We start from the raw sequence: 22,954 nt of genomic DNA, 5'->3' as shown, positions 1-22,954 counted from the left end.
AAACATATCAAATAACTGAAATCTTTGTTGGGATGAACTTTACATGCCTATCACAGGAGTGGGGGAACCGTTCCACCTATCCTAAACTCAGTATTCTTCCCAACACTTCCTAGTGTGGCTGCAAGCAAAAGTAATTATTAATAGTAAAGTCACACCTGAAAATTAGGAAAAGGACAGTAATAGTTATTTATAGTAATAAATGTATCAAATATAGATAGTCAAAAAAGACTGCCTACAATGCTCAGCAGGCTTCTGAATGTCACAAATGTTGGACTGGTTACCTGTAACAGCTGAATAACCACAGACTACCCCCAAGAGGAAGGGAGCTTCTCTTGCAGAGACCTGTCCTAAAGACCCCTCAGTACAGAAGGAAGTTCGTACTTTTACATTGCAGATAAAAGGTAGCAAATTTTAGATACTACACTAGAAAAAAAGGTACCGAAAAAATTCTTGTTAGCAAAAACAATATATATATATATATAAAATCAGGTGTATACCTAATGTACATCTGAGTGTCCTAGGCCACAAGAACCATCCAAAGCACCTTAAATCATGTTAATTTAGGTAAGCAGTAATTTTTATAATAAAAAAGCCCTAGTTATCAGAGATGCAATCAAATACAAGCTTGTTATGCAAATGACAGTGAATTATTATCTAAGGTAGTTATCGAAGATAAACAGCAGCAACACAGTCATTGAAATGAAACACTTCAATGACTGATGAGGTTCATCAAATCTGTCCATATCCTCATTAGTGTAAAGCAAAGTATCAAAAATTTTACCCATCCAGCTCTTTTCCTCTACAAGCTCTTTGACCTGAACGTCCTGTGATCAGGTACTTTGCACAGCTGCACAATGTCCTACTCAAACTACCTCAAATCTACAAACAACAACAGGGATTCAGAGAAAAATCAGGTTAAATAACTCTGCAATTTATCCCGGTAATAGAACCATAAACTTCAGCTAAAATTAAGCCATTAAAAACCTCTCCCATGGCAGGGGGAGGGTCGGTGGGGGATGTGAGAATTGGTCAGCAGTGGCTCTGTTAAGCAAGCAGCTGTTCACTGCTTCCCACGTTACAGTATCAGTTCCAAAAAAAAAAAAACAAAGAGGTTTTACTACTATAACCCAACATATGAGAGATTCAAGCCCCAAAGAAATAACTGTTTTTTCTGACTTCTAGATTTCCCTTTCACTTCTCAACAGCAGGAGTCAGCAGGAATTAATAAAACAGCACAAAACCAGGTTTCGAGATAATAAAAAAAAAAAACCAAAACAAAACAAAACCACTGAAGTAACACAACCAAAACCAAACGCAATTCCTGAGATATAAAAGCCCTTTCAAACAACCAAGCTTGGAAATCCTTTGGGATAAAGCAGGCATCTTGGTAATTAAGCTTTAACTTTCTAACACTTGGAAATGAACGTTTAGGGACGTGCCTTTAACAGCTGAAATACCGGTCCCATTAGTCGCAGTGTCTTTAAGAAATCCCAGTCCAGGGAGAGCACTGAGGCCACGTTCAGGAATTCGGAATTCTGTCTGTCTGGGGAACAGGAGCAGCAGACACACTGCACACAAGGCAGGCAGCCCCGGAAAGCTGCTACCACCTCAAATCCAATCGCTGAGCACGTCTCAAAATTTAGGTAAAAAACACATTTTAAGCTTAAATCTCAGAAGATCTCCTCCTGCAGAACGATGAGCTCCAAGATTAAGCTTTTTCTTCATCTAGGACACAGCAGACTTCTATTGGGCGGCATTTTTGCTTCCGAAGTGGATTATTATTTTATTTTAACCAGTCCTCGTTTTTCCCAAAACTGCGCCTCTGAGCCTTCCTCTCAAGGGATTTATCGCATTTTTAGCATGTTTATGACACATCCTCAAGAGACCTAAAAATAAACCACGCTCGGCTGCGCTAGTTTTAACTTTATACAAACGCACTGCGCTTTCAGCGATGAAATTTAGATACTGGTGCTCTACCAACGCACTATTTTTAGAAGGAAACAGCCTTCAGACCGTGCCCGACACCCGGGACCCCTCGGTCCTACCCGGGGCCGCACCTGAAGCTGCTGCGCACGGAAAAGCTCTCTCGAGGGGTCTCCCACACACCGGGAATATAAATAAATAAATAATTTTTTAAAAAATCGTTACTCTCCCAGCTTTCTCTAGAAACGTTCTGCCGCGACTTCAACGAAGCCGTTTAAGAGCTCTGACACTAATAAATCACTCCGGGTGCTCCTCAGCTCGGAGTGAGGGGGGGGGCCCAACAGCGCCGAGCCCCTCCCGAGGTTTGGAGCTCGGGGCGGGGGGATTGGCGGCTCGGGCGCGAGGGCGCTGGTGGCTGTCCCTGTGCGTGTCCGTCTGGTCTGTCCTCGGAGTGTTCCGCCTGTTGCCCGCCGGTCCCGCGCCCAGGCCGCCCCCGTGGCGCTCCCCCACTCCCCCCGGGGTCCCCCTCACGCGCCGCCTCGCGGCTCCCTGCAGGAGTCAGCCCGTCCCAAGCTGCAGAGCAGGGCTGAGAGCAAGGGGCAGGACGCGCTGAGGCTCGCCGCCGCTGGCCGCCCGCACTCGCCGCGGCCCGAGGAGGAGCCGCGGCCCGCCGGGCGAGCGCAGGCCGCCGGGAGGAGCCACCGAGGCGGCGGCGACGTGACAGGAGCGCCATTATCGCGCCGGGCCGGGCTCGGCCGCGAGAAATGGGGCGGGTGGCGTGTGAGGGGTGCGGGCCGGCGGTGACCCTCCGGCAACTAACAGGGACAGTCTGGCCCCTGCTCCTACCGGATCTGTGTCCGTCCGTCCCCCCCCCCCGAGCAATAGGGGATGCTGTTCCCCCCCTTCCCCCCCGAAGGCCTCGGAGTCACCGGATCGATTCGGGTGGGAAAGACCTCTGAGGTGGTCGAGTCCAACCTCTGACTGACCATCACCCTTGCCAACTAGACCATGGCACCGAGTGCCACGTCCACTGTTTAAACACCTCCAGAAACAGGGACTCCACCACCTGCCTGCGTGGAGTTCCAAGGTCTAATGCTCCATTCCAATGTCTGGTCACCTTCCTCTGTGAAGAAATTCTTCCTAATGTCCAACCTAAATCTCCCCTCCTGTAGCTTAACACTCTGTCCTCTCCTCTTGTCACTGGTTGCCTGGGAAAAGAGGCTGATCCCCCCCTGGCTCCCCCCTCCTGTCAGGGAGTTGCAGAGCCAGAAGGTCCCCCCGAGCCTCATTTTCTCCAGGCTGAGCCCCTCCAGCTCCCTCAGCTGCTCCTCATCAAACCTGTGCTCCAGACACTTCCCCAGCTCCACTGCCTTTCTCTGGATATGCTCCAGCACCTCAATGTTCTTCCCGAATTGAGGGACCCAGAACTGGATATATTATTTGAGGTGTGTCTTCACTAGTGCCAAGTACAGAGGGACAATCCCTGCCCCAAGTCCTGCTGGCCACACTATTGCTGATACAAGCCAAAGGTGCCACTTGCCTTCTTGGCCACCTGGACACATTGCTGGCTCACATTCATCTCCTGCTCATTTCCTGCCTCATGTATTTTCCATCATTTCCTGACAGGAAGTGCCTGTAAGCCCTTGTCATCCTTGAGCTGGGGCAGCCCTGGCCTTTGGAAACAGCCCATGAGCCTCTTCCAGGCCATTCCCTTCAGGCACAGCCATCCCCTGCTCCTCCCACGGGAGCTAGGCATAGAATCATAGACTGGTTTAGGTTGGAAGGGACCTTAAAGACCATCCAGTTCCAACCCCTCTGCCATGGGCAGGGATGCCACTCACTAGACCAAATTGCTCAGGGCCACGTCCAACCTGGCCTTGGACACTTTCAGGGATGGGGCAGCCACAGCTTCTCTGGGCAACCTGTGCCAGGGCCTCAACACCCTCTGAGTAAAGAATCTCTTCTTACTATCTAATCTAAACCTACCCTCTTTTAGTTTGAAACCATTGTCCTGTCACTATCTACCCATATAAAAAGTCCCTCTCCCTCCTTTTTATAAATCCCATTTATGCACTGGAAGGGGCTCCAAGGTCTCCCCAGAGCCTTCTCTTCTCCAGGCTGAACACCCACAGCTCTCCTAGCTTGTCTCCAGAGCAAAGGTGCTTCAGCCCTTGGATCATCTGCATGCCCTTCTCTGGGCCTGCTCTGACAGGTCCATGTTCTTCTGCTGCTGAGGACAAGAAAGGCCTCTGGGAAGCAGCTCTGTGGGCCCTGCTCTGTCCTTTCAGACAGGAGGCTCAGAACTGATGCAGGAGCAGCATCCTCTCAGTGCCCTTTCATTCCTACCCCCTTCAAGGGCAGCCTCAACCAGCCCAGGCTGCTCAGCCCCCAGCTGACACCTCAAAAGAAGATGGGGGACAAGCAGCTCTTATGATTTTTAGCTATCTGTTGGCCAAAAATTCTGAACAGCAAGGCTTTCCCTTCTTGCTGTGTGTATCCCCACTGCCTGCCTCCCCAAAGCAGCCCACCAGGGAGAGAGGGCTGAGCTCTGCATCGTGTCCAAACTGCAGATACCAAAACTATATCTTTTAATTTACCACCAAAAGCGTAATTTTTAAAAAACTTGCAGATTTTATCTATGCAGACTCACTGCACAACAGCTCGTGACTAGTCAGTGCTGCTTTATTACTCTGGTTATGTCTGAACAATGGAATTTTTATTACCAATTGCTACAAAACACTTGCAGCCACGGATTTCCTGGCCTTGGTATGTGGCAATTATTAACCAACAACAAGCCTTTATATCATCTTTTTATCAAGAGGTAATGCTAAACATGAGCAGCATTTCTGAGGTAATTTACATCTACCCTACATAAAACCAAAGCTGGCAAAATGTGACTAAGCATTTGTGTGATGTCAAAATACAGTTTCTTCAAACCCACCTGAAAAAATTGGAAAATTAGCATGTTGAAGGGCTAATGGAAAGAATAATTATCATACAGTGACTGTGACATCTTCAAAGTACACGATTTCCTCAGAAAGAGAGACAAAATACACTGCACATTTAAAATCAATATAATTTAGAAAATCTACCAAAATCACTCTTACCTATGTGGTTCTCGACAGCTTTATTCAGAGCTTATAGGAAATAGGAGATTAAATTCCAGGGGTTTTTTTCAAGCATTTTGTTCCTGGTATATGGTTTTAGACTGATTTTTTTTTTTTAGTCAATACTGCTACAAAAAACATCTTTAACTTAGGAGTTACACTCTGCAGATGGTAATAGAGGATAGATAGATTGTAAACAGAGATTAATGCAGATTTGCAGCTAGTATCTAAATCCGCCAGTCATGGGTTTCTTTGGTGCATTGCCAATAACCTTTGGGCTGCTGTGCAAGAGCAGGTTCAGATGTACTTTAGAAAGATTCATATAGGCTAATCTCTGTATAGAAGAGTTTCCTGTTTTGATCTAGTCTAGCAGAGGCATATTTTACACCTAAGTGGACAAGCATAAAATAGCATAGAAGGATCCTTTGCATTTTATAGCTCTACTCATTATTGCTCAAATGCTTTCAGGTGTATATTAATAAAAGAAAGATCAGTTGTGGATTTGACAGTGCTGGAAGGAAAAAGGCACAAACATGGGCACACACAGGAGGTTCTGTCTTCTACTCATCTTCCAGGTGCCTGGCACAGAGCTGCTGCTTGTGTCTCCAAACCCTCCCTCTCACACACAAGATGCAGAGGTGAAAGCAAACTGCTGCACTGGATCATAGAATCACAGGATGGTTTGGGTTGGAAAGGACCTTAAAGGTCACCTTGTTCCAACCCCCTGCCACGGTCAGGGACACCTTCCACTAGACCACGTCACTCAGAGCCCCATCCAGCTTGGCCTTGATACAGGCCAGGATACTTTATACACCTCCTGCTTATCCAAGTCATTGCTGCCCACGTCATCCAGCCACTCAAAGCCAAGCTTAGCCTTCCCCCTGTGGTTGTCTCTCCTGGAACCAGATTTACAGAAAGATATATTCTTTCTGTAATCACCATAAACATCATTTCTCATGTTTATGGTGATTACAGGAATACTTTGCATAACATTTCACATAGCTTTCGTAACATATACTCCTTTTGTACTTTGATCAAGTGTGATATTCAATTTTTTTTATCACTGGGCTTTGAAGTAGTAATCAAGAAAAACAATTTGAGTAAAACCACGAGTTAATTAGAATAATAAAGCTTTCAGGAAATCAAAATTTCCCTGAAACCAAAGAATGAACATGTGTTGCTTCAGAATCAGTATGCCATGCACTTGAAAGCTTTACAAAAAATATGTGAGAAGTCTTGGTTCTTGACCTTTTCTTAACCAGTTTTTAACAGAAGTACTCCAAAAATGAGACGAGAGAGTCGGAAAAAAAATCTAAGGAGATAAAGTCAAGGATGTTTATTGTCAGATCAAGTCAGAAACTATACAGTATTGTAGTGTTCAAAGCCAGTTCATACAGAGACTTCTCAAAAAACAATCACTGCCAGCTTTTTTTATCATGCCAACTTTGGCATAGCTGAATTTCATAGCAGGACTTACACATTTTAATGCAAGCTCTGCTTCATTGTCACCACGCCAGTGATTCTGACAAATCCACATAACCAAAGGATACTCTTGGTTGTATGTTTGCTGTCCTGAACTCCTGCAAGATCCCAGTGGAGGCCACGGTGCTGGACGTCAGCTGGAATTTCACACGGGACCATCATTTCCAAGCTGAAGGATGGTCAGGCTCAATCTAGTGTTGCATTTGTATCCATGTGCTAAGCCAAGGGCCTCCTATGTTGTATGTAGCCTCTCGTTTTAAAAGCTTAATTGTCAATCTAAATTGAAACCCCAAAGACTCAAACTTTGTGATCAAACTCTGCAGCTTTAACAATTTAAACTTAACTGAGCAGGCTGGAACAGTGAATGACCCTCATGCCCAGAAAGTGGGTTAGTATGTCGTGTGAGCTGGAGGCTTGTGTGCTGCTCTGTTAGACACCAGCTGCTGCCAGGCAGGCAGCAGGGAACAACCTGTCTTAGCATTAGACACCACCCAGACTCCTTTGTAAAAGTTTCTAGTGCCCACATTGAATCTGAAATACAATAAGGGAAAACAATGGCTCATTTACATCCTGTTTGCAAATGCTTTCCTTTATAAGAATGAGTCAAAATGTGGGTTTAAATGGACAAATCTTTATGAGATGAGCTTTCAGAAGTGCAAAAACAGTCTAATGTTGTCTCTCCAGAAATAAGCATGAATCACTAAAGGAAGTAACTCCAAGTATGTTGCAATTCAATCCCTTTGTTTAGTTCTATGATTCTATAAGAAGGTATATTCCAGTTGGTTTGTATATATACTAGACATGTATATTTTAGACAAAATTGTTAATAGGTACAGTTAACAGTGCCCATCAAACTGCAAAATAAGTACAAGAAAAATTACTCATACTCTTTGTACTTTCTGTGAAAAAGGCCACCACAAAGCTGTATTAATAGTATATAACTTGTCTGAAAATAAACTGTGTGGAGATGCTGTGTTCCTGTAGGCACGTTATTCAAACCCCGCTGGACCCACGTGTTTTCATCTCTAATTTAAATATACACATCTCTATCTGGCAAAAGACCAGTTTTTCAATCACTAACTTCCTGAATAAGATTTCAGCTGGGGCACGCTGAGGGCTGGCTGGGAGCCAGGGAGTGCTGCCCTGGCTGGGCAGGGGTCACCAGGGGGGGCACCGGGTTCACCCACGAGCCCACGGCACGGGGCAGGTCCATGGGGATGGGGCAGGTCCAAGGTCAAGCCAAGCCAGGCTCATGGGTGGCAGTGGCTGCAGTCCAGCACAGCTCCTGCTTTGCTCAGGGAGGGATTGCCAGAGCAGGGCTGAGCTTAAATGGGCACCTGGGGCCCTGGGGCCAGGGTAGGGGGGAGGCCCCAGTCTGCTTAGGGCTGTTAATGCCTATTAGGTTATTAATGTCTTAGTGCCCTGACACTTTCGATAGGTACGTCTGCCCACTAATCCCTAAAATACAGGTTATTTGATCCTCTGACTCAATATTATCTGAGCAGGGTTAAAAATAACTCGGCAGCTAATCCAGCTTCTGTTTACTGGTGTTGATATGTGGATCCCAGCGTGGCTGACCTGGGTAATGAAATCCTCTGAAATGGCCATGGCCACTTGGGTTCTGATAAATGTCTTGCAGTTGAGCACACAACAAATCACCTTTAGGATGCCATCTGTAATACTTTTGGGTTTGCTCTACTTGCTTTAGCAAATGGTGGCCTCCACACTGAGAAAACACAAACCTTAGAGGGGTGAGGCTGTCCAAAGCAGACAGCTGAAAATTTGATTTGATCAGAAAAAATAGCTGGTAGTAGAAATACCTGATAACAAGTTAGCACCTGGAGTAGGAGCAAGCATTTTGTGTTTTAATACCAGAAAAAGCTTTGTAGTTTTGTAGCTGAGTTATGGCTTGGAAAGGCTGCCTATGGAGCCTCCAGAATCCTCTTTGGAGGACTTCAGATCAGGCAAGCAAAATTTTGGGCAAGGATGGTCTGGACATACAGAATGGTCAGATCAGAGCAAGGGATTCAACAATGCTCTAAGTTCCCCTTCAATCCTATATTTCGATCATTCACGCTCCCTTTATGTCCCTGTCTCCTTTTTCTGTCACTGCCAAGTGCTGGGGTTTTTTTTTCACAGATTTGAGGAAATCTATTCACCCACTTGGCAGGGGGAAAAAAGTGGACTTGCTGCAGTTCCTCTGCCAGGAAGGAAATTTCTAACACCAAGGGATTTCAACCAGTTTCCTCCACCCTCTTTGGATTTTATCCATGAGGCCTAGGATCCCTGTATAGATAAAATAATTTTTTAGCCTTAGCAACCTCATCTTCCTTTTTGATTCATTTTTTCTGATAATCTTCTTCACAGACACATCCTTGCTAATTCTTTTCTGTATTATGCACAGCTGGTGCAATTTTTATTTTTTTTTAAATATTAGACCAATGGCTGGTGAACAAAAAAAATTCAATACTGATGGATTCTCTACCATTTGAATTGTTTCTTTGCTCCCTAAAGGTCTGTTTTTGTAAACACATATTCTGTGTGTACTTTCAGGTGTTGCTATAACATCCCTTGGTCACAAGAGGGAACTCACATATCAGTCTCTGTGGTTTATTTTTATATTAAACGCTGAGGACTCTGCAGACTAATAAAGACATATTAGTACATGCATGTGTGCCAGACATGTAAGTGTGCATATATAATTCTATACTTATGTATATACCCGTGCTGTGACATGAGGAACCTTTTCCAGTGCCCAACCACACTCTGAGTGAAACACTTTTCCCTGATATCCAACCTCAACCTCCCCCCACTCAGCTTCATTCCACTTCCCCCGTGAGGATGCTGAAGGCCACAATGAGGTCTTCCCTCACTCTCCTCTTCTCTAGGGTGAACAAACCAAGTGTATTCAGCCACTCCTCACAAGGCTTCCCCTCCAGACCCTTCACCATCCTCATGGCTTAATGTCTAATAGCTTAATGTCTTTTTTTATATTCTGGTGCCCCAAACTACCTCAATATTCCAGGTGAGGCCATCCCAGTGCAGGGCAGGGCAGGACAATCACCTCCCTTGCCTGGCTGGTGATGCTGTGCCTGGTGCCCCCCAGAACAGGATTGTATAACTGATCATCATCTAAAATCTGCACATCTGATTTATTAAACAATTTAATTATTCATTTAACTGCACCACACCTGTGTACCATTACCCTCTTCGTGTGCCTTTGTGGGATAACAGAGTTTGCACAACCTAATTCTGAAGGTCTTGAAAGTCTGGGATTAGTCCAAGAAAATTAGAACTAATGAGGTTAGACCTCAAGTCAGGTGTTACAGTCCAGAACATGTCTCACGCTGTTAAGACTTACCCCATTTTTTAGCCTGGAGAAAAGGAGGCTCAGGGGTGACCTTATTGCTCCCTACAACTACCTGAAAGGAAGTTGTGGCCAGGTGAGGGGCAGCTTCTTCTCCCAGGCAACCAGGGATAGGACAAGAGGATATAACTCCCCATAGCCTGGTTGTCCCAGTGCCCAAGCATTTTCTGCCTGCAGGAGTCAATGAGCAGTGAATAAAGGCTTCAGCAGCTTGCAGGACCCTCTGGCCTTCTGGTCTGTCCCAAGGTTTGACACAGCTGAGCTGGGGCAGGGTGGCAAGAACAGCTCAAGCAGCAGCACTGAGTAGCACCTCCCACCTAACACAAGGAGTCTGACAGATTCCTCTCTGGAAGTGTCCAAGGCCAGGTTGGATGGGGCCTTGAGCACCCTGATCTAGTGGAAGGTGTCCCTGCCCATGGCAGGGGGTGGAACAAGATGGTCTGTGAAGTCCCAACCCAAACAGTTCTATGATTCTTTGACTCTTGCCACTTCTTTTGTTCCTTCTTTTCTTTCTCATCTTTGTGTTCTGTGTAAATGAGGGCATTATACTGAAATATGCAGAATATATTCTATATACTCAGAGCTTTTCTTAATTGCACATAGATCAGTAAGAGGATTATTGGAGTGGTGAAAGCTGCATTAAACTGTCCTTCACTGGCCCATCTTGCCCTCTCTGGCCCATCAATATCACAAAGTTTGCAAGGAGCAGGAAGACTGTACTTTAAAACTCTTAAATCTCCATTCCCTGTTCCCCAAATGGTTGTACAACTTTTGCTGCCTCAGTCAGCCACCACTGAAGGGTTCATTTGACCTGTTATCTTAAATCCTTGTGAGATGTGCTAGAGCAACTAGTCTTTAGGGTGCTTTCTTCTAAATAAGTGATAACAATTAAATGATTTTTGCACTTTTCCTTCCCTGTGAATGCCACAGCCTCTATTTCTAACTGCACTATATTGCTGAAAATACCTTTTGGTCGCAAGGGATCTTCAGTCTTTGTACTTTCCTTTCTTTTGCACTTTACTTACCCACAGGATGTCAGTGGTAGGGAAGCATGGCAAAATGAGAGTGAGAAACTTTCTGCCACTGTGGAACAATCTTATATCTCAATGGCTGATTGATATCCTGCCTGAAGTTGTCAGACAGAACATCTCTCTCCTCTCCCACAGGCTGCTTGTAAAGTCAGAACTAGGCTGATCATTATCTGCATCTCTCAAGTCATGATTTCCCTCTTAATTTGCTCTTTTACAATTCCAATTTTGCGGGAAGTTGGGGGAAACTCCCCTCACTCCTGGGCTTTTTGTTGACTTAGTGAGAAAAATTTAGTCTGAAAGTTATCAAACTAAAAACTAGCAATATGAATGCAATAAACAAATCAAGGTATCTGTTGTCATGTTCCAAACATCTCTTGATGATGCTGTTTCTGACATGGGTAGAAAGAAATCTCACCGGTATTTTACATGGAAAAATGTCTTGATGTAATTTCTTACCTGTTGATACTTTTTCTAAATTAAAACCTGATATAAACTTAGGATTGTTTCATGTATTACTTCACTACTAGATTTAAGATAGCAGAAGCAATTCAGACACGTTGCTCGTTTGATTTTTCATATATGATTCATGAAAAAAACAAACAAAAATTACGGCACTCACAGCAGAAGAAGGCTTTTTGCCTTCTTCCTTCAGTCCTTTCACTCCTTTGTTGCCTGAGTTGTGCTGCTGCTGAGCACAATCCACTCTGTGTCTCAACAGGAGGAAGACAGGAGTTATCTTCTATCTCATAACAGTGGTGTGAACATTCAGGATTGTTTACAGAAGTTCATGTAAGACAACAAAAGATTTACTGTTTGAACATGTCCAGCTTATGCTGCAGAACGTGTGTCCATGAAGATGCTGTAATTTATAGACCACCATGGTTGCTTCCATGAGAGATTGCACATACAAGTCCTGGGAATCTTTAGTTCTAACTTTTGGAGATTTTTCAGTTGACTGAATCAAAAGTGTGAGACCAATAGAGAAGATGGAAAGGGAACTGTAACCAGCTGTGGGCAGGTGTAAGCTCATCTGGGACTGGAAATGGTAGTTACTTTGGCTTTAGGATTCCCAGTAGCACCACCTGATAGTATTAATATGATATTATTTATGTGACATTATTAAGTTCAGCCTTGGCAAGGTCAAACTCTGATTTATGCTATCAGTCTTCAGACAATTGTAAAACCCAGAGTTTTGGGAGAAATGAGTTCTCCATCTCCTTAAACTCTTATTTCCTTACTTTTTGTAAAACTGAGAGAGTGAGACTTGTCCACATGCCTCAGGAGGGTGTTGTGAGTATTAGCCAGATAAAATCAGCTTTCTTTAACGAGCACATAAAGCTGCGTTTATCTACCAAGTGTGATTTATGTCTGGAAGCATTTGAACTGTGCCTCTCCTTCCCATGGCTTGGTATTTACCAGACTTGTTCTTACAGGGGTGCAAGAGATTAAGGGAAAAACAACAACATACTGGATGCACTGGGGCAGTTCTTCTCTCTCAAAAATATCCTCAAAAAGAATGTGCACTTATTTGTCATCACAGACAGCTTCTTATTAGACCATTGGCACTGCTTAGGGCTTGGTTTGTCCGAGGTAAAATCGAAGATAGACTGGAGCACAAGAGATTTGGCTCTGCTGCTGTACTTCTGCCCTGTTGAGTGACATAGCAGAGACTCCAACACATGAAGCTGCCCTAGCCAGGTTTCTGAAGACAACATTACAAGTTATGTGATATTCACGCTGCACAGTGGATACCTGAACTAAGAAAATCCTGCTGTGGAACCACAGATTTTCTGAATGGGTTTCTGGCTGACTGCTGTCAGCAACAAAGCTTTCAAAGAAAGGGAGAATTCTTTGCTGAGGAGTAAAGGAGCTTCTCAGTGCCTTTGGGTCATTCATAACATACAGTTTAGCATTGCTTCGTGCTAATGAGGAAAATAATAGAGTGGTGGTGGTATGTGGTATGGAATTGTGTGCACATTCCCAACACTTGACTCTCCTGAGACAGGCATTCCTGAAGAAAGAGCTGCTGTGTGCAGAGAGAACAGTGTTACTTTCCAGTTTGCAGAAAGCAGCCACTCCTGCCCTGCATCCCCAGTTATTGAGGGTTTCTGTTTCTGAAATCATAAAGCAGAGATCGTTCAAGCCTCCTGACATGAGGTGTAGGAGCAAGGCAAGTGTGGGACTGGGTGTACTTGAAAACAAACATGCACCTTGCCATGGACTCCTGGGCGGGTTTGAATGACTGAAAGACAGGCCTTTTTCTACAGTCACTGCTAATTATCAATTAGTCACTGTAAAGCTATTCCACGGTACAATTGACTTATGCAGACAGGTTATCTTGTACACTGAACATCTGACCTCCCCTGTCCCCCTGCCCTGTGCCACATCCTCTCTATCAGTGTGAGATGACTCATCGTGGTAGAGAGCTGTTAAAAAAAGATAATTGAGATAATTGAGAAGAAAAAGATAATTGAGATAACAGAAGAAGGTGCTTGTTACGGTAATTAAGCAACTCCATGGATTAGTTGCCTTTTGTTTTCATCTGACAATTTCCCAGTTCTATAGTGAACCAAACTCCCCCATCTGCTCAGGAACTGGCCCAGGGCTGGCTGAAGGGATGTTCTGGCCTTGCCAAGAGGCATCCAGCCCTTGCCACAGGCTGCCCTGGGGCTTGCAAAGCCTTGCAGGGCATGAGAGTCCCCCGGAGAAGGTCTGGATGTGCCTGTGGAGAGGTGGGGAGTGAAAATACCTGAGGGTGGAGGACTGCCACGTTCCTGGACTCTGCATCCAAGGGTCTGGGGAGGTCACCAGTGCAAGCAAACACTTTGCATGAGCTCAGAGATGCAAGAGCTCGATGGCAGTCGGCAGTGGAGGCACTTATTTCAGGCTGCACAACCCTGCACTGGATGGTTTGAGCACACAACAATCATTTCTCTCACGCAGATGCAAATCGAGGCATCAGATGAGGAGATATTTGCAGACCTATCTTCTGCACTTTACTAACTTTGGTTGTTTACTTAAATTCTCTGTAAGAGTTTCCAGTTGCTGTCTTGCAGAAGTGATTTGACTGGAAGCTGACTGACTACATTTCACTCTTGCCAGCTTCTGTTGGACAAAACTGAATTTATGATGTGTCTTCTGCTCATGTCACAAATTCACCATTGCTTTGTTTCATAAAATGAATGAAGTGATTTTGAGGAATAAAAGTATTAGGCAAATATCTGGGAAGTCTTTTGCTTATCTATAAAAATTAATCAGTTTTTTTCAGATTTTACACTTACTACAGATTATGGCTGGACACAGTGCTGGTGAGCTGCACACACAAAGGTATGATGAGCACTACGTCACGGAAAGACTGAAATAGCTTGGATTTGCACTTGGAAAATATTAACAAGACTGAGTATCGATTTGGTGAGTTGATATTTAGAAATTTGAGATCTGACGTGATAGATTCAGTAAGATGGATGGATGTTAATGAACCTTTTTCTTCTGCTCAGGGCCAGGAGCATGTGTAAGCATTCTGCTGATTGATCAGAAATGTGGCTGATTTTTCTTTGCACTAGAATGCAAAAAAAAAATGGTTGTTTAGGAGAGCTGAATGTGGAATAGAAAATGTAGGAAGACACAAAAATGCGAGAAAAGTGAAATAGCTGCTTTATTTCTTGGTTTCATCTTCGTAGGTGTTACCACAGAAATAATCTTTTCTATTTTAATATTTATTATTTCCTTATCATATTTTAATCAGGTGGCAGAAACACACGAGGAAATGCTTTTGATATGTTACATGAGTTTCACTCCTTTTATATAATTGTATCAGATGCATTTTCTATCATCTAGTTCTGTCTTTCCCCCAAGCCCATGAATGGAAAGCTTCAGAACAACAGTGTAGTTGTTGAGCATTTCCATCGTGCTTTGATCCCAGAAACATGCTCATCCCACCAGTGAAAACAAGAAATGGAATTATATGCATTTTGATACCTACTGGTGTGAAAGCAGGATGTTCCAACCTTTCACCAAGTACAAAACATAAATGAAGACTCTTAAATACTTTTGGTGCTCAGGTAAATTATAATTTTATTGGTTTATCATTTGTTACATCTACCTTATATATTTCAGGTGGACAATAAATACAATAAATAACTTTTCTGTTCCCCCTTCTTTTTTAAAGGGTTTGGGGTTTTTTTAAAGCTTTTTTTTTTTTTTTTTAAAATTAAGGGCTGAATTTATTCATTGCTTGATAGGTTGTCAGGATTGTATTCAGAAATTCTGACACAGTTCCCTTGGTCTTGTACTGGCATTGATCCCCACGTGGCAGGCTCTGGGATGGGAAGAACAAAGATTGGGTTAGCAAAGATTTTATGATACAATAAAGAATTCAGATGAAACAGTAAAGATATACGTTATTTGGAGCTACACAAGAATTCAAAAAGCCATTGTTATAGACTTGTTCCTCGAGCAGTGAGTATAAGAGTGGCTTTTCATGGTGACTAAGAAGGTGACAGTTGGATTGTCATATACTTGTAGCTGAAGTCATTTAAACCAGACTGTTCCAACCCAGCAAACAGGGCAGATGGTGTGAGAAGCTGGGTAAGACTGGTCTGCCTGGGATTGCAAGGCCATCCTGACAATATTCCTTCCTTGCAAGTTTGAAGCCAGCTTAAAGGAGCTGGAAACACTGCATTGTCAGCATCTTCTGTGCCTCGTAGAATTACACAACAATAAAGGATGTTTCACTGCCTCAGAAAAGGCACCCGGGGCCCCCAGAGAGCATCACCACAAGCTCAGAGATGCTGCAGTCACAGCAGTAGTTCATGCCCAAGAACTGTTGAAGAAGCTGCAGCTTAGGTGGAATTTATGCTGCAGAGGGAAGGATGCTCTGCCCACCTGGCCCCAGCCCTGCAGCTTCTGCACAGCCACTCTGCAGTTTTTACTTAATATCTAAACACATTTGGAGAAAGGAGAGTAGAAAAGCAATTTAAATACTGCTCCTCTCCCAGAGATCTTTGTTTAAAGGTCCTCATGCTAAAAGCCTTTGGAGAAGGGAAGAAAGAGCCCATCTCCCTCCTCCCTCTGCCAACTGTAACAGCTTTCCACTGTTGCAGTTATCATACCTGCACAAAATGGGCATTAAAAACACATCTGAAATTAATTAAACACTTCTCTACAAATGTTGAAATTAGGCATTACAGGTGTTATATCTCTTTTGTAAAAGATAGATAAAGATCTGTAGAAAAGTAAGGAAGTCTTACTTCACAGAGGTTTCTGTCCAGCTGAACCTGGAAGGTCTGGTAAAGCCTTTCAAGTACTAGTTTGGAAGACATGTTGGTTTTCAGCATGTGTTTGGTTCCTTCCACAAAGCATGGCAGTTCATGGCCAGGCTGGTAAATGAAGAAGGAATTAGAAAAAGCTAGAATGCATTTTGTATTTATCTACAGAAAGAAGAAATCCGTGTGCCTCAATATGGCAGCACGTCACAGTTAAATGCAATGATTTTGCAATGTATTGAAAACTGCTCCAAGAACTCTGGGGGGATTGTGAAACACTGAATCCTCATGTGTGCCATGAGAAACACCTGTCCCATCTCTCAGAAAACCTCAAACTGTAAAAGGAACCTCTTTGAAGTATAATTTCAGCTGATGCTGGGGCTTCACTGTGTCTGAGGAGACTGGGTACACCTAGAGCTAAGTCCGAGGGTGACATGTCTGGCCCAGGTTCTCTTAGCATTTAGGCACCCAACCATAAAACAAAGGCTTGCAGAGATTTTCAAAGCAAGAGCCTGTATCTCTTGATATGTAAATCAAGCCCACAGAGGACTTTTGCCTCTGAGCTTGCTCCTGATTGCACTGTAATGGGAGGGCTTCTGCTTCCCTCCCCACCACTGTCCATCAAGATCAGTTTTGCTGCTATTGGTGCATTTAAAATAACTGAAAGCAAAAGTTATGTAAGGAGCAAAGTGAGCAAACTTAGCAAACTCAGTTAATACCAAACTTCTTTAGCATCTACACAAGGTACAAAAAAATATACTCACCTCAGGAATGGGAAGACACGAACATGACTGAAAATGAAAAGAGCGAGGGTTAAAACCCAGTGTTCAGTGTACAAATACAGATTTGTCTAAGTCTGATATTCTCAAAACCCGTGTACTCACGCTGCCAGCTGTCTGCCTACAGGGGCAACTCAGGGAACTATCAACCTGGAAGAACAGCAAGTGAGAAGTCAGGATTTATGCCCATCTCCTGCACAAAGGTGCAGCTTGGCAGAAGGAAGGTGCTAAAGAGCCACTTACAAGCAGCCGCTTTGTGTAGCGGATAATTTCCCGGCCCCCGCAATAGTGCTCTGCTTGCACCGAGAGCAGCAGGCAAGAGAAGAGTATGTATGACAGCATGCTGGCACTCATGTCAGCTCAGTCTGATGGGTGACAGAAGAACGGGAGGACGGCTCCTTTTAATTGAGTCTTCACAAAATTCCCATTCTAATATGGAAAAACCCAATTATAAAACTGATACCAGGTGCCCACTATTTTTTCCTGCTATCTTGGACAGCATTTTAACGAAATCAAACGTGGAATTGAGTCACCTACTGCAGTGACTTTTCTTCAGCACTCTGGAAATTCACAAATGCTCCTCAGAAGTGCTTAATTTGAACATTATGATATCACACCCCAGCAGGAAACAATGGTTAAAAATCTACGAAAGCGTTTTTTTTTTTTCAGATGTGGGTTTTGTCCCTTGCACTCGTGTAAGTTATAGTTCCATGAAAGCAAAGTGATGATAATGTTCAGCATTGCCAGAGTCCCTGAGAAAGCCAACTGATGTGCTGCAGGTTTCCCCCCGGATTCAGGGCAGGACCTTGTTCAGAGAAAGCAGGTGACACTGGAGGGGTCTGTGGGGCAGACAGATGGATGGACAGTGGTGGGGCAGTGCCTGGACAAGCTGTCACACTGAATTACAGCTGCTGCATCCGAGGAGTGATCCCATGGTCCTGGAGTGTGATCCCACCTCTGCTGAGAGCAGGTGCCCCAGGGTGCAGCTCAGGGTGGGGCCCTCAGGGTGCAAACAGCGTCGCATCCCACCCTATGGTTACCAGTCCTAGGTAACCAAAGTGTGATTAACTTGAAAATCCTCTCAGATGGCGTCTCCAAATGAGGTGAAGGTTGGCTACAGCCCTCCCTGGCCACAGAGGTGTCCTTCTTTCAAGTTGCACACCTTGCCAAAGCAAGCGGTAGCCCTTCAGATTCCTTTTAAATCCCCAGTGTTGACTTCTAAGCTTCCCTCCTGTTTGCCTTAAGTCCCATTATGCCTCAAAGGTCTTCTCCAAAAGCTTGAGCCTTTTTCTGGTCAGTCTGGCTGAAGGATTAGTGAGATCCCTCTGGAAACTGTCCTGGAAAGAGAAAACATTGGGTTGCAAGTAGCTGTTTTTTCTCTGGCATTTGTGTACCAGCAAGGGATTCTTTTGGCTGAGAATGGCTTTGCTTGCCAGCAAGGGGAATGGAAGAAGACCTGCCTGTTTCTCCTGCCCCTGCCTCCCTGCTGCACACCCAGCACCAGCTCCACTCTGGAGTGGATGTTTCCTGCCTTTTTTTTTTTTTTAAATTTGCCCGTAGGGGATTTGGTGTGGAAAGTGTACACATCCCATTAGGCAGGTACAGCTCACATTACACAGGCCCCAGGGAATACCTAGAAAAAGCCAGAGACCCTCCCTTGGCAGCTAAAGTTGATGGCAGCAGGTTGTGTTATGATCAACAGATGCACAAACACACCGTGGGGATGGCTGGCATCCATGAGCAGGGCAGGGGCATCTTTCAAGGCACTGGATTGTTAGAGAAGGACTAAAATCATTGATTAGCAATTCAGAGCCCGGGATTCCCTGAAAAGCATGAGAGAGACTTCATTTACAGGTACATATCCTTCAAGGAAACTGCTCCTGGCTCAAAGCAATGGGCAGGCTGCTCTCTGTTTCTCCAGCCAGTAAAGCCACAGCAAGAGTGAGAGCAATTGTTCAAAGTACAAATCCCTGAAGGAAATAAATTATGTGTAACATTTGTGAGACACTTTTTTTTTTCTCAGAAGGTTGAAAAAAAAATGATTTTACATTCTTTTAAAGGAAAGAATTCACAAGTATCTTTGGTTTAACCAAGGTTGTGCAAGGAATATGGTAACAATGGCAGAGAGGGGCAAGATGCTCTTCATAACAGCCAGGAGGTTCTACTCTGTCTGTTTTTAAGGAAATTATGCTCATTAGAGATCCAGTTTTTCCCAGGAACTGCTACACTGTCTTGGCAGAGCTGTTACAAAATCTGATATATTTAGCAGGGTCTCCAGGACCTCATCACCTAAGGAATGATATCTCAGTGTAGCTGCCATGCTCTATAAGTGAAAACAATTGATGGCATAAAGCTATTGGGGGTGTAAATCATATGCAAGATGCATAATTAGGACCTTTCCATATATGACATGTAATTATGGACAGTGTAATTACGGGCAGTGAGCAGTTTAGATAACTTCTTCCCAGGCCTACAGCCCAAAAGGCAAGGTCTGTGTTTTTGTTTCTGATTGAAAATCAGAGTGGCAGAGCTTCCAGAGCTTCTCTGGAGCTGCTCCCAGCCCCGGGTTCCTCCTGGCAGTCACTCCCTGCCAGCAGTGCCAGCGCTATCTCCACATCTCTGCATTGCTCTTTGATTGCTTAGTGACATCCCACTCACACTGTTGTTGCTGCAGGGCAAATGGGTCGTCAGAGAAGCTGCATTCAATTTAGACTGAAACAGAAATCACCAGAAGTCAAACTGGCAGCGAAAGAACTTTCCCTGTCTTGGTTAGAGCAGAGATGGATGAGGTGCAGGAGCGAGTGGCACCAGTTGCAGCTTCTCTTTAGAGAGCTTAGGCTCTGTTCTGGCATTTAGAGGCTGATCTAAAGAGTGTAGAAATTAATATCTGATGCCATCCCAGCAGAAAGACCAACTTTGTAATAGAATCTTCAAACGTTTAGCTTTGATATTTTAAAACTCTTCATTCTGATGACAAGCTGCAGCAATGTATTTTGACAACTAGGGTATCATTTGCGGGCTAATTTTCTGTCCTCATGTCTAGGTGGCTGATCATCCTCTGTTCTGCTCCTTTAATCTCTCTTTCAGCAACACAGACCAAAATGTGGAGAGGAGATGATGGCATATCCCCATATATCCTACTGCTTCCCTACCCACTGACAGGGTGCAGTGGAGGAGCAGAATAAGGAAGGGGCAGAGATCTCCATCACCAGGGGTACTGCCAGCACCAGGGCAGCCCAACAATTTTCAAGTGACAGGATTTTAACCCAGAACAGATAATTGGAAAAGGTGAACACACAAAACTCTCCAAGATATTTCTATGATCTCTTACAGGCACTTTGCTCTGGCTGCTTTGGAAATCCTCATCTAATGTCCTATACATTTTTGGTTTATGTGTAAATACTTTGGGATATATTTTCTTTCAATGCACTTACTTTGATGATAGGTCGAATGACAGAAAATGCTGCACAAACATCCGATTTCCAGATCGATATTTTAACATCATTTGCCTAAAACTCCAGATATGAGTTCTCGTGAGAGAATTTGCATCCCAGTGTAGAGTTTCCAGGAAACTCTGCTCAGTTTGGGTTTTCTAATGTGGAAAAAAAGACTGCCTGTAGAGTAAAAATACCCAGATAACAAAGCAGCCTGCTTTACATTTGCTGTGTGCACTGATCAAGATAGAAGGGCTGCAAAGACCACAAATGAAGAGATGCTAATTCATAGTTTCATTTTCTAGAGATAAGGCAGCTTGGAGTATTTTTTTCCCCTTTCTTTTAGATAAAGATGACGTATACTAATGTAGAAATGAAGGAAAGTAGGGGCATTCTAATTCCTTTGTGAAAGGGTAAACCATAGTACAGCAATACCAATATTGCCTATGACAGAAAGGCATCAAATCCTGATGAACTCAAGGAACATTTCATATGCCAGCTTGAAGAGGGTAGTGGCACCCCCTGAGAGCCACACCCTGTGCTCTGCCCTAGCAGATGGACCAGGGGATGTCCTCAGGACTGTAGATAATTGAGCTCTCATTATTTTTCAGAAGCGTTAATTAATTTGACACCATTTAAGCTTACTAACAAAAACTAGCGGCGCTCAGGAGAGGGGAGAGCACACGAGAGAGACCTTCAGAGCTGCAAGTCCTCCTTGCTTCATGCAATAGGACAGTCACTGGAGCTTTCCTGGGTTGTCCCAAGCTCTCCATGTTGCGATGATATTTAGCAAGAGCTGAGGCATCTGCAACAAAAAAGCCCTGGCAGCAACATTCCAGCCACTCTGGGTGTCATGCACAGTGCAAGTGCTTCCCACAACCAACCATCTCCAGAAGGAGACAGAAGAAGGCAGGAACTGACCACAAAGTCACCTGCTCTCTTGTATTTTAAGTTTTCTCCTGATGCCATTGCTCTCACTTCAGTGTCTTCTTTTGTGTCCTGACTGCTTTCATGAGGAAAGAGAAACACTCAACTCTCTCACATCACAAGTCCACTCACCCTTCCTTGCTTGTCCCGCTGTGCGATGACCCCGCGGGCTGGATTTCCCACTCAGCACGGCTCGTAGAGAGAGGCTGAACGCTCAGGACACACAGGCAGCACCAGGCATTCACTCTGTGGCTGGGCTGGAGCTCCTCAGCAGCCAGCCCTGCTCCACAGCTCGCTTTTCCTGCTGGGAGCACTGACAACCCACCTGCGGAGCGCTCACGAGGAACACGGCAGTCGTCACTCGATAATGAGGCCGGTTCCCACCTAGCTGTATGAGTAAGAACAGGCTGGCCCTTTTCCATGAGAATTGGCAGCATTTTCTGTTCTGTGTGTGAAGCAGGCTACATTAGTGCTAAAATGTTTTGAAACACAGGAGATGAGCTCCTTAAGTGCCGGTGCTTTTGCAGCAGGTGAGGCCACGCAGGTGCCAGTGGCAGGGCAGTCTCAGCATGTCCTTCCACACTGGCAAGGTTCTGGTTTCTCCAAATGTTTCCTCTTGGGATCCATTGCTTTCTCCATCATTCAAGAGGACCTTCATATTCTTTTCAGAGTTTATGTGTTCTACAGCCCTGTAGCCTTAGAATTTCACCCATACCAAGAAAAGATTTCTTGATGCAACCAGCATTTTATATTTTACAGTGAAACTCCATTTGGGACCTCTGAGACCTCCTTAGAAAGACACTCTCCTTCTGCTGCATGTATGGCTCCTAACAGGCTGATTGTTCTACTAGGGTCTGACTCTGGAGCTGCACAGGTTCTACAGTTTGAAAGAAGTGCCTTAAAAATCAGTGTGACTACTTAAATTTCCCCTCTCTGTGTGGTTTCATTCCTTTTGGAGCCTGTGTCTGGAAGGATACTCTGTATATTGCTTATCTAGGTTGGCAGTGATCAGTCTATGCATCACTAAGGGACCATATGTAGGAAGATAATGTCTTTAGAGGGAGGGAGCTGTTGTGCAGTTTACATTCATTTTAGCACTTGAACTTCTTCCCACTTGTCTTCTTGGATCTCACCGTTTCTTCCGACTCCACACTTCACCTTTTTTCTTCACAGGTACAAGACAGGCTTTGGCCTTCTTGGCTGACATGACTGCCATGTGCAGGAGAGGAATCTCTACTACAACAGCCTCTATGACAAAGCAAGAACTTCAGATTAAACCAAGGAGACATATCTTAATGCCTGTGAAGATGTCACACTACTCCTCTGTCTCAGAGTACAACAGAAAAAGAGAAACTGAGATGGGGACTGTGATCTTGCCTTCCCCTGTGGTGGGGACACGCCAGGCAGGGACTCCCAAGGCATGAGGAAATCTCAGCCTGGCTCAGAGCCATCCGAAAATCATTTAGGTTGGAAAAGACCTTTACAGGCAGGGCTTCAGTCAGTGCTAAAACTGCTGGGCAGCCCCAGCCTTCTCCCACCCCATGCCCCTTGGGCATCATGAAGCTTCTCCCAGCCCCAGAGACCTTCCTTCAGGTCAGGGCTGTTTTCTAGAAAAATGGTTTTTCACTTGGTTCCTGGTT

At 44.5% G+C, this 22,954-nt stretch overlaps 1 protein-coding gene across 1 annotated transcript; it reads right to left on the bottom strand.

Annotated features, from left to right (window-relative positions):
* Positions 1-15,120: 15,120 nt before the first annotated feature.
* Positions 15,121-17,307, bottom strand: IL9 (interleukin 9). The gene is made up of 5 exons (XM_008921580.1): positions 17,197-17,307; positions 17,059-17,103; positions 16,939-16,965; positions 16,160-16,288; positions 15,121-15,228 (listed from the first exon to the last, which is right to left on the bottom strand). Exons 1-5 carry the CDS (start codon positions 17,305-17,307, stop codon positions 15,121-15,123), a joined length of 420 nt encoding a protein of 139 aa, XP_008919828.1.
* Between the last annotated feature and the right edge of the window lie 5,647 nt (positions 17,308-22,954).

This window comes from Manacus vitellinus, unplaced genomic scaffold (assembly GCF_001715985.3).
Source record: "Manacus vitellinus isolate BGI_N305 unplaced genomic scaffold, ASM171598v3 scaffold_51_pilon, whole genome shotgun sequence".
Taxonomy (NCBI): Eukaryota; Metazoa; Chordata; class Aves; order Passeriformes; family Pipridae; genus Manacus; species Manacus vitellinus.
This window is presented reverse-complemented; position numbering and strand designations above follow the sequence as displayed.

Excerpts from the sequence above, each read along its gene's own strand:
- IL9 (XM_008921580.1), bottom strand. The coding sequence starts at position 17,307 with ATGAGTGCCAGCATGCTGTCATACATACTCTTCTCTTGCCTGCTGCTC. Across the intron at positions 16,966-17,058 it reads GTAGGCAGACAGCTGGCAGC|TCATGTTCGTGTCTTCCCAT; the intron begins GTGAGTACACGG and ends TTTCATTTTCAG. Across the intron at positions 15,229-16,159 it reads TGGACAGAAACCTCTGTGAA|AGCCTGCCACGTGGGGATCA; the intron begins GTAAGACTTCCT and ends TTCCCATCCCAG.